Here is a 12,110-nt window from a genome sequence, read left to right as displayed (position 1 = left end):
AAAAAAAAAAAAAAAAAAAAAACAGCAAGAAGGTGGCTGAGACTATTGAAGCTCCAGCTTTTTTTTTTTTTTAACATGCATCTCTGGCACAATTAAAAAACTGTGGAGCTTCAATCATGCATTTGCAGCTGTGGTTTTCGCTGCTTTGACCCTATGCAGATGACCATACAGTGGATAGTGTTGGATTGACAGCTGAAAAATTCAAATGGTTCAAAATTCCATTCCATGAAACCAACTAATCTTGGGGCAATCACTTAATCTAGCCAAACTCAGAGGATTTTTGAGAAAATAAACCAGAGGGGGAAGAACATGTATGTCACCTTATTCTTAGACCAGGGGACAGATATACCGTAGTTAAAAAAAAGAAAAGAAACATCAATTTCTTCTAAGTGAGCTGCTGTTATAGAGAAAAGATGAAGTCAGTTAAAGGTTAAGCTTTAGCAAATATTTTTTAACCATGTTAACCACACTCATATAATTCAGGGTCTTTGTGCAATTTGTTGTAAAGGCAAACAAGACATAAAGCGGGGAAAGATGTAAATCTATCAGAAGATTTTGATAAGGAACGCATGACTAGGAATAATTTTTAAATTTGATACCCAAAGCAAAAATGGATTTGGTCATATTTATTCGTGCACGTGTTTTAAATAAAAGACTTTACTTTAATTTGTAATGCTTTTGATCCATGAAGATATTGAAAATGAAGATTTCAAATGCAATTTCAGAATGCAGTATTATTTTTACTCAATACATGATGTATCCACTTTCATTACTTTTTTTTGCCAATACGTCAAGAATAAACTTTCTTCACCAGTTCATCTCATAATGTTCTGCCACTTATTTAAGCTTCACCCCAAACCTTCTGACTACGTATGGTGAGTCGTATATAGAAGCAAGTAACATTTCTGTAAACCTAGTTAATTACATTTTATTCTCTTGATTCTGGCAAGCTTTTTGTTTTCAGGAACAAATAAAGATAAACCACAATCCTCAAATTAGCCATCCAGGTCCATGGGTATTAATGTGCCAAATTTATTTTCATTGCCCTCACTTAGTCTGTCACCCTTCCTCAAATCCTAATTCTGATCCTCATCCCAGCTTTCCATTTTAGTTAACTACTTTTCTGAACAGTTTCAGACTGCAATGACTAATATTTAGTTTACACTGCATACTTCATTGAGTACAGAAAAGTAGGAAATGTAAAGGTGGGGAATCAAAACTGATTTCCCAGCAGCAGCAGACTAAGTACATACAGAAATAGAGAATACTTATAGCTCAGGATTGAATTGTGGGGTCCTTGGTGCTCTCTATGCTTGGTGGTTTTCTTGCACATGTTTCATTACCAAACTAGGTAACATCGCATGGACTTCTAACTCACAGAATTTGCAGCTAGGGCTATATAGAAAATTCTGGGAGCTTAAGTCCACATAGAAGATAGGTGTGGTAGTGAGAAATACCAATCTGTGCTTCCACAAAATAGTCTTCTGAGAGACAATGTCTGAAACCTCTAGCTCACAGGTGTGAAACTGGCGGCCCGTGGCTGGATGCGTCACGCACAGGCCACACCCACCCTGGCTCCGCAAAGGCAAAAAAGTCATGATACATCACGATACATTACGTGACATGATCGAGTTTGACATCCGTGTTCTAACTGTTCAACCTATGGGCTCAGCCCTGCCAATAAACCACTCGAGTTCAAGTTAATTATTGGTTACACCACAATGAAACAAAACCTATTATAGATTAATGTGATGTTTGTCCCTCTGGAAATAATGTGGTTTACTCTGCTCTCTCTTATTGTGAGCCAACATGGAACCATTCCTTCGTGAGATGTGTAAATTTATTCCTTAGCTATTTCTTATATTGCTTGCTTAATTTTTTTAGTGTAAGATTTTGGGGTTCCTAACAGTTGAGGGTGTATTTCCATACTGTAGCCATTTAGTGAGAGTCCCTTGTGTGGTGGTTAACTGAATGGTTTTGAGAATGGAGGGATGGTTGGGCTGTGTTAATTCCCCCATGATGGGAATGGCTCTGGACTATGTGTTTGAAGTTAGGCGTTTCTTGATTTTTCTTTTCAGGCTGACTTTTCAATACTTCCAGGCTCTTCACTTTGTCTCTGGGAGCCTCAGTTGTCATCACAGGAGTACTTGTTGTCTTATTCACCTGTGAAATAGTAGTAAGTTCTGATATATTATAAGATGGACTCAAAAGGAAGCCAGGTGGAACAGTTTAAAGGTGAAGGAAAATGACATATATTATTCTGAAGTGATCTACTTGCTATATGTTTATATTCAGCTGCGCACAAAGCACTAACTGCCAAAGTGAATTAGCTTTGCAGAATATGTTGCTAGTCTTCTAGCAAACATAAATTCTTCTTCTGTTGCTGACTCACTCAAGGCAATTTTTCTAATTTTAAGGAAGTGGTTTTAAAAAGTAAGATTCTTGTAACTAGGTGCTAAGATTATAAATTTACACGTAACAGATTAAAAAAAATGTTCAACTGTTTTATCCCTGCTTCGTAGACTATGACCTAGTTGCCTGGATTTGCATAACAAGCTAAGACACACAAAAAACACATTTTGATTTGGCACAATTGAACCCGACCATTATGGCAGAAGATAGAAAGTACAGCTCCACAATAGATGTCACAGGAAGGAGGGACAATGAGTGCAAAGATACCCTTGCATTTTGATACAAATATCTATTACTTAATAGATTTCTCTCTTCTGGAAGCATTTTTATTTTATTATATTTCCTTCCTATGTTAGATAGACAAAGAAAAGTCCACAGGTGCAGAGAGAGAAACTGCAGGTTGGCATGTCCCTTTAGCCTTGACCATCATAACCTGATGGTCTTTGACCTGATTTATAATTCCTACTCAGCCATAGTGGGTATTGGCATAGCATGATGTGCAAATCAAGTCAACTGCTTTTTATTCACCAGTCGTGGTTAAGCAAAGTAGAGTTTAACACAATGTGTGGATTCAGCCAATATGTAACAGAAACAGATCTGGATGTAAATAATTAAATCTGGGCCCTTTGTGTGACTCTAAAGATATTCTTTCAGATCCTTCAGCGTAGTCCCTCCTATTACAGCTAAAGATACAATTGAAATATTCCAGTTGTGCTTGTTCTCGTATACAGCAAAGGAAAATATGAAACATGCCTTCCCTTTTACTGTATTTCTCTCATCCTCATTGAATAAAATGTGCAATTAGAAAACTTGGAGAATTCTTAAGTATCAAAAAATAAGCTGAGCAAATAAGAAATGTCCGGCTTAAACAGAAGAGCTAAAGAGAGAGAGAGAAGACTTAAACTCTTACCTCCTGGCTGCTGTTCAGATAATACCAGGAACAATTGCCACAATAGTCTTTGTGGTATGTGTAGCGCACAGCTGCCTCAACATATGGTAAGTGCAGAAAACTGTATGGCAACTGGATATGGAAAGTGAGCTTCTTGCACCTGCAGAACCCGGATGCCATGGAAGAAAAGTGCAAGAGTTTTATTTCAGAACACTCATCCATGCATGAGCAGAAATGAATATAATTTGACTGAGCTGACATTTTTATCAATGATAGAATGAAAAGAAAAGGTCCCTATCTAAAGTCAAGGAACATGCCTCTGGCCTTCTTTCCTCTAATGCAGGCATGTCAAACTCGTGATGTCGCGTGTCGTATCAGAGCTTTTTTGCCATTGCTGGCAATGGGGTGGGCGCGGCTCCGGTATGATAAAACCGGCCCGCGGGCCGGCAGTTTAACACCCCTGCTCTACTGTATGTGCTCTATAGATAGGGTTGTGGGTTTTGTTTTGTTTTTTGCTTTTAAGCTTTAGCCCAGTCAGTTCCTTTCAGCCCCACTGTAGAATCGGTAGGAGATGATAAGGCTGAGCCCGAGGGAAGGGCCAAATGCGTCATAAGTCTTGAGTACCTACATGCCTGCAAGAAATCTAAGTCCAGCCCACCTTGAATGCCTTTCTTATTTCCAGCACATTTCCTTTGACCGTTAGTTGGTCAGATTCTTGTAGAGAGCTTAAGTTTGCAATAACTCTTTATACTCCTTTGAACTGTCTGAATCTCCTGATTTCCCTGGTGCTTGACAGAATCCAAGAGTGTTATAATCATGTTGTATCTGCATATCCACTTGAAAGGATTCTTCCCTGTGTCAAGTGCTACCAACCTGTCGTATATCAGAAAGTCATCCTTGTTGCCCTTTAGAATTTGCCAGACATCAGGTTCCAGGATTTGTTGCTGGTAAACTGGAATGCCTTTGGGAGCATGTCTTTTGAGCTCCCAATACATTGCCCTGGAGAAAGGGGTCTTTTCATTCACAATCATGAAACTGACATTGGCCATGCCATCGCCAGACAATTTCTCTTGCAAGCTGCCGAGGCTGGTTATAAAAAGAGCAATAAATAACATACAGGAAAAGACATGCAGAAATGTAATTCTCAGCCCCCACCCATCACTAATAGTGGAAATTCAGATGTGTTGGGCTGCAACTCTCATCATTGGTTAGGAATTATGTGATTTGAAATCCAAGGCACTTGGAGGGATAAATTAGGAAGGATGCTTTGTATAATTTAGGATAAAATCTGTAGAGCAAGAGAAACCACGTTATTTGATGTCTCACTAAATGGCCTATTACAGCTGAATTTTTTTAAAGATATCTGACTACACATTATGCAGTACTGAAATTCATGAGTTAAACTATAGCAATTCCTCTTTGTATATCACATCTTGCATATTACAGTCAAGGGCTCATTTGATATCTCGCTGGACAGGAATTGATGGAGAACCAATTTCAACAGTTTAATCAATGCTGCATTCATTTCAGTATTTTCCGCAGAAACCTCAATGCCAAAGACGCGGTTTCTGTTTAGGCTCTTTATAGCTCTTGAAGCAAACAATCTGCTCTATGGGCTGAACTCACCTGGCTGCTTGCTTGAGACAGAAGTGTCAGCTGGCCTTCAAAAGAACCACCACTGTCACCTGGCCCTCCATTCCAGCCATCGGGTCTATACCATTTATCTCCCAGAGTGGGGCTGGTTGGCATATTCTGGTTTGGTTCTCAACCACAACCCCTTCTGCTATTGTAGTAGCAATCACTAGTCCCAGCAGCAAGGCTTTTGTGGTCGGGGGCAGGTAGCCCATTGCAACTACTTCCCTTCAGCCTACAAGAAAAGACAGCAGATTTAAGGATTTAGAAAAATCACTTTCCATGGCATAGCCTATTTTGCACCACAGAAAATAAGCAATGCTATCCCATTATGCAGTGGAGTTAAGTCTTTAGTAATATGTTGAGGATTGCACCCTGGATGTTTGAGAGAAAGATCCCAACAAGCCTTCTATCTCATCTACTATAGCTTTTATCACTTCAGAGTTACCTAAAGCCAGCTGCTCTGTGCATGAAAACATTCACGGACTAAATGTTTTGCAAATCCCTAGTACATACATACGTATCAACTCATCATGTTGTTCCCTTTTAGGCACAGTGCAGAAAAGGAATAAGAAATAGTCTGCAAAAGAAATTAAAGACATGAGATAAAACAAAAGAAAAATAAAATGTAGCTACCGGTATATCTGATTTGTATCACTATTATCTACTACGCCTATGGGAGAAAAGGAAAGAGAGAGGTGAGAAATGTACCCAATTGGTTATACTAAAAGAAAAAATGAAGACTGAAAAAATATGGAGGAAAATTACATGGGTTGAGGGGAAGGGAAAGAAAATGGTGGTTGGATGTAGCTGATAAGATCGGCAAAAACCTTCTCTAAATAACATGTACCATAAGCTTTTTTCATTCATTTCCCAGTAACACGCTGAAAAGCAAAATTGTGGTCTGCCAAAAAGCAGCGCTGCACTTCCCAAATTTTTATTATTTTCACTTGTACCCTTTCAATCATAGCTGAGCTCTCTCCTTTTTGTCCCTGTTATCAGTTAAGTTTAGAAGTTACATTTCCATTGACTGAAAAGGATACTCAGGACCCCAGGAAATAACTCTGGGGCTCTAAGTTATAGACTTGGGTCCCACATGTTTAGCTTAATAGAAGTCCTGATTTCATGAAAAAAAATACACATCAGGACACATCACAAATAACAGAAGTACAACCAAAGAGTGCAAATAAAAAAACCAAATATTTATTTAGATGGCTTTGTCCTGATCCTAGAAAAGAGGCAATGTAGGAAGATAAAGTTCTGTAGCTGAACCAGAGTTAATCCTCTTACTTTGGACAAATTAAACAGTTTTCTTTGCCAATAGTCTTCTACTACTATCAGCCAGAAATGTCTGGAGCATTATCAGCAGCTCTATTACTAACAGCAGTGTTGACATACCCAGAAATCATTTATAGTGTTTTCCTCTCCCCATTTACTTGACATTATACAACAGGTCTGCAATACCTGGCCTAGCATTGGCCTAGCAGTCCCCATTCCCTTCAAACAAGCATTTTTCTATTTTCCTGCACTCAAGAAAATAATCTGGTAATAGTAGAAAAGGGGCAGGATGTCATGCTCAGAAAATATCTATGAAAAAAATTATAATGCCTTCCTGCTGCAGGATTCAAAACCTGTTACAGTCTTAACCACTGAAGTCAGTCTGGTGGAAATCCCAAAGATGCTTTGCAAAAGGCAACTGGACTTTCTTAGGGTTTTTTTCTCTCTCTTGAAAAGGTTTCACTTCTCATCCAAGAAGCTTCATGGATGAGAAGTGAAATATTTTCAAGACAAAAAATAAAATCTAAGAAAGTCCAGTTGCCTTTTGAAAAGCACCTTTGGGACAACCATGACCCAGATGATTGAAAATCTCTGTAGACAGTCTAATGGAAAGTGATGTGGTATCAAAGTTGTGCCCTTCAGGAGCAAGTCAAGATATTGACTAGGAAACAATTGTGCTTTTTTACATCTTCATTTACTTCCTCCTACCCCATATTCATAGTGGTAATCTTCCTTGGTGGACCAATCGAAAATCCTTAATCATCTGCAGAAATTAAATTCCACTTCTTCCATATATAGAATTCCAAACAAGGTCATACGCTACCTTTTCCCTGGTGAATGTTGCCGTTGTTCTGCTCCGTCCACTGAGAAAACTGGGACTCTCCTGATGTTGCTCTGGCGGGTCTAACCTCCCAACTCTGCACTGACCTCTGGTGTAAGTTAATTTTCATTCCAGATCTCTCCACCCAGAAGGGGCTGGGAGAAAGGAGATAGCTGGGGAAGAGCCAACTACAGGCGTGTCCCTGGAGATATTCATAGCATTAGGCTTTGTACTTACCACAGCCTGTCTCCCAGCTGTACTTGTTTTTCTCTCAGATTTCATCACATAAGAAATACCGTGCACTGCCAGGCAGTGGATACAAGAAAATATAGCTTCAAAGGAGGGCAGCAGCTAATTCCTAATAATTTCCAATATATGAAGAAAAACACTAAGACATGTTAACCAGCCTCACCATGAAGCAAAAGAGGTACCTGTTACAAATGTTTCAGTGGAGACAGTTTGTCTAGCAGAAAAACGTTGTCAAGTTGACATTTTATTCCAGGTTCAAGTATAAAAATAATCCTGCCTAATGAAATAGCAGAGTGCAAGTAAAGTATATGAAAAATGAAGTCTGTAGGACAGACTTTTTTATTATTAAATTTATTGGCCACCCATCTTTCCACAGGGCAACTCTAAAATAAATAAATAAACTGCTTCCTTTCCATTTCAAGTTCATGTCCACTCTGGCCACTCTGGGAAACAGATATTGAATATTTGCTTGTGCCATCTAAGCTGGTATATTTGATATTTATTTTCATAATAAATTCAGGTGACCCTATACTAGGTACCATCCTATACTGAAAAGTTGTTTCTTAATGCTCTGAGTGTTGCTTGATATTAAAATCTACTAAAGCTAGAGTTTCTGAAATATTCAAACATTTGTTTGGTTTTGGCAGAGCATTCTAGGTGAACCCAGCAGCCACTATAGTCAGCAATCAATGCTTTATGGTGTAGTGCGGTGTGTGATTCCAGTCCAAAGATGGCTAGCTGGTGCAGAGAAACCTGTCGAACTGGCCTTGAAACTCAGTTATTTTATTTTTAGAGTACTATTCAACTGAAGAACAATAACATATAAATTAAATAAAGTGAATATTGGTTGTGGTTTGCATGACATGGTTCACCACAAGCTTGGCTACTTCACGGACAACGCCATTCACCTGCTCCATGTATAGAACTTTAATATAGGTCAGAAACTTGTTCAGATCCCAAAATATGTCATTCTGAATTATTTTAACCTAGTTGAAGCACCAATTTACGATGCTACAGGAATATTATCATGTGAATATAGCCACTGAGGAAGTATTTGTTTTAACGGTCATTTTATTGGGGCTCCTAGATACTAACTTCTGCAACCCACCATGGCTTCAGTCAATTGCGGCTTTTAAATACAGGCAGTCTTCACCCCAGTAATTGGGATCGGGAAGTTCATCACTAAATTACATAGTTTAAGGAGCAATGTCATTGGACCATGTCAACTTACGACGGCAGTTTTGGCAGTCTCAGTTGCTATCAGTTGCAGTGTCCTGTGGTCCCATGATTGCCATTTGCAACTTCCTTAGGGCTTCCCCATTGACTCTGGTTGTTGAAAATTCAACTTTGAGAATAACGCAAGTCACAGCTCAGTTTTCCCCCCAAGTGTGCTCACTCAATTCAGTGTATGGTAGGGTCTCTCATCTGCAGACTAAATACTCATTGCGTGCATCCCATCATCTAGAAAGTATTTGCTGTAGTAAGAGTCAAAAGCAATAATGAGTGAATTGTATCAAGCAACAACAGATCCAAAGTGCCTTTAAAAATAAATGCTTAAAGGAGATTAGGGGGTCAGAATTATGTTACCACCAAGTCTCATAATCCAGAGATTTATGCAAGAAAGCAGTGGCATCTGCTCTTAAAGGAACAACAGGCTCAAAGACTTATTTGTGAAGTAATAGTGCTAATATCCCGAAACACATTCAGTGATTTTTCTTATCCCTGAAAATAACTGCTACCTATACTTTAAAATATAATAGTTCAGGACTAGGACTAGGACAAATAGCATTTCTGATCTTCCCTTCATCTGTAGCTTTCAGAAATACAATCAGATACATGACTTTCATCCCCCCCCCACGGTTCTGCCTTGCTATAGCAAGTTTACCAGTAGAATATTCTGAGATTAAAGTACTGGTAGCTCTCAATTTATAACCATAATTGGAACCAGAATCTCCGTTGCTAAGCAAGGCAATTAAGTGAATCATGCCCAAATGTATGACTTTTTTCTATGGTTGGTAAGTGAATCACTGCAGTTATTAAGTGAGTCATGGGATTATTAAGTGAATTCAGCTTTCCCCCATTGACTGCTTGTCAGAAGCTGAGAAAGTCACGAATGACAATATATGGTGCTGGAACACTGCAATCGTCTAAATCAGGGGTCTGCAACCTTGACAACTTTAAGGCTTGTGGACTTCAGCTCCCAGAATTCCTCAGCTAGAATAGCTGGCTGAGGAATTCTGGGAGCTGAAGTCCACCAGTCTTAAAGTTGCCAAGGTTGCAGACCCCTGATCTAAATATATACCAAGCGCTCTAATTTTGATCTCATGACTGTGGGGATGTGACGGTTGTGTGTGAGGGCTGGTCATATGTCATTTTTTTCAATGCTGCTGTTAACTCGGAACAGCTGCTAAGTGACTGATCCAGGACTAACCAGGACTGGATCCAGGACTAACCTGTGTTCGGATTCAGCTGCAGATCATGAGAATGACCACCAGATGGTAACAGAGTACCAAAATCTCTCTTTGCTGCCATCTAGTAACTGGATTTTTTTTTACAGTCCTCGGATGTCCATCATTACATTCCTCGTTCGAGGTCTAAACCCTGAAGGAATACGGACACCTGTCTTTTAAAATTAACTTTCAAATTTAAAAAATACAAACCAGTCTCTTCCCAGAGAGAACAGCCGCATGCCTTGCCTCACACAGCGCCTCATTCTTTCTGTTTTCCAACTGATATCTGAAAAGAAGTGGCGGGGGAGGGGAGCTTAGTGGTAAAGCTCGTCCTAGCTCTGGATTATCCAAATCCTGTAAAATGCGGTGCAACTGCCTTTAGGCGCAATCTCATATTCGAACATCTTCCGCTTCCGTCCGTGCTGCGGAGCTGCTACTTTAAGGTCAAGGTCGTGAAAAAGTTGGTGTTTTGCCGTGTTCTGCCCCACCATCGCCGTTATGCATTCATTCCCGGCTGGAAGGAGAGAGAATAATAATACGGCAGGCGAAATAAGGAGTTCAAATCAGGTGAGAGGCGAGGGAGCGGATGCATGGAGTCTGCCGGGCAGCAGAAGATGGAATCAGCACGCGGCAGGGGAGGAAAGAGGAAATATTCACGCTGCCGAGTAAGAGTACGAGTTTAAAAAAAAAAAAAGCAATCCTTTTTTCGAGTGAGAATGAGGAGTTGGGAGTGGGATGGTTTGGATAAAACGTGCCTCTTAGATTTATTGCAGGGGGGGCGAAAAGATCCCCTCTCCTTTTTGCAACTTGTTCTCTTGAGAAAACGTGGTTTTATTTTTAAAGATAAAGGAGCAGGTATGGGAAGTGTTTTAAAATGCAACATGTTTCATCTTTCATCTCTTCTACGGATTATTCTAAGCAACTTAAAAGACAACATGCTTGTCTTTTAAAGGAGCAGTTTGTATGTATTTCTTACTGTGAGTAAGCCCAGAACCTGTTTTCCTTAAACAGTCAAAGAAATGGTAACTCTAAAGAAAGGAAACCAACATCAAGTAATATGATCAAATAAAAGTAATATTTAAAATGGCAATTTTACTCCACTGTGGCAGGACAGAGTCACTCATCACTGCCCACTTCTTGGGCACTACCAAGTTTGGAACAATTACCAAAAGCCCCCACTAAAGTCTACGTTTTTGTTTTTGGTTCATGTTGTATCTGAAGAAAATGTAACCGTAGGAGAGGAAGCTGCAAAGCCAAGAAGGTAGTCATGGAAGACCAGTGTCTCAATGAGTCTAAGATGGTCAGGAGGTAACATGATGTGAGAAACTTCCAAACCAGGGGTCTTCAAACTTGGCCCTTTTATGACTTGTGGACTTCAACTCCCAGAATTCCTCAGCCAGCTTGCCTGGCTAAGGAATTCTGGGAGTTGAAGTCCACAAGTCATAAAAGGGCCAAGTTTGAAGACCCCTGTTCCAAACCAACCATCTGGCCCTCAAGCACTACAGGATCAGCATTTCAGTCAGGAAGATTATCTTTAGTGCAATTTCAGATATATGAATCTGAACAAGAAATCAGTTGGCTCAGCCACAGAACATGATGGCATGGGATCACATAGCTCTGGGCTGCGTAAAGGGATCCTGTAGGACAGGAGTCTTCAAACTTGGCCCCTTTATGACTTGTGGACTTCAACTCCCAGAATTCCTCAGCCAGCGTGACTGGCTAAGGAATTCTGGGAGTTGAAGTCCACAAGTCATAAAAGGGCCAAGTTTGAAGACCCCTGCTGTAGGATGTGAATCTACAGTAGAAAGTCAGAGCAGCTTCCAATATTTGCTTTAAGATACATAGCACGAGATCATGTAGCTCTGACTGATTCTGGAGAGGCACAAAGGCCTCTTATGAAAAACCCTCAGTTGTGATGAATAAAATGGTTCCAATAGAGATAAATATCTTCACTTATATACAAATGTGAAGTAAGATTGTAGGGTGGTTAAAAATAGTAGTGGAAATGAAATGAACCTAACAAATAAAATGGAGGTTACACCCTTTTTCTCCCTGTCTTTTAGAAGAGAGCAGGGCCAAACCCAGTTCATCAATTTGCCTAATTCCATAGAAGCCTCCTCACCAGCTCGCAGCACAGTCTAAGGCAGGGGTAGGCAACCTTGGCTCTTTTATTTTATTTTATTTTTTTTTCAATATAAAATTTTATTGTTTTTATCATAAAAAAGAAAGAAATACATCACAGATATTACACAATGTTATATCCCATCCCCCCACCCCCCGGACTTCCCAAACCAAACCTAGGCTAATATTCAAATACAAGTAAACAAATATTAATATCTCTAACTCCAAACTCTAAACTTAAACAATCCATCTCCTCCGT

The 12,110-nt window shown here is 39.7% G+C and overlaps 1 protein-coding gene across 2 annotated transcripts; it reads right to left on the bottom strand.

The window, feature by feature from the left end:
• Positions 1-1,873: 1,873 nt before the first annotated feature.
• Positions 1,874-7,148, bottom strand: LOC107283466 (selenoprotein Pb-like). 2 transcript variants are annotated; one of them, XM_015811385.1, is made up of 5 exons: positions 7,035-7,148; positions 4,928-5,168; positions 4,175-4,387; positions 3,323-3,461; positions 1,874-2,163 (listed from the first exon to the last, which is right to left on the bottom strand). In XM_015811385.1, the coding sequence occupies exons 2-5, from the start codon at positions 5,146-5,148 to the stop codon at positions 1,939-1,941; spliced, it is 798 nt and encodes a 265-aa protein (XP_015666871.1). In that variant the 5' UTR covers positions 5,149-5,168; positions 7,035-7,148; the 3' UTR covers positions 1,874-1,938. The 2 variants fall into 2 exon arrangements, with proteins under 2 accessions (XP_015666871.1, XP_015666870.1); XM_015811384.1 differs by lacking the exon at positions 7,035-7,148 and adding an exon at positions 5,450-5,491.
• Between the last annotated feature and the right edge of the window lie 4,962 nt (positions 7,149-12,110).

This window comes from Protobothrops mucrosquamatus, unplaced genomic scaffold (genome assembly GCF_001527695.2).
Source record: "Protobothrops mucrosquamatus isolate PMUCROS unplaced genomic scaffold, P.Mucros_1.0 scaffold39, whole genome shotgun sequence".
NCBI lineage: Eukaryota > Metazoa > Chordata > Lepidosauria > Squamata > Viperidae > Protobothrops > Protobothrops mucrosquamatus.
The sequence above is the reverse complement of the archived record's forward strand: the minus strand, read 5'-3'. Positions and strand labels throughout refer to the sequence as shown.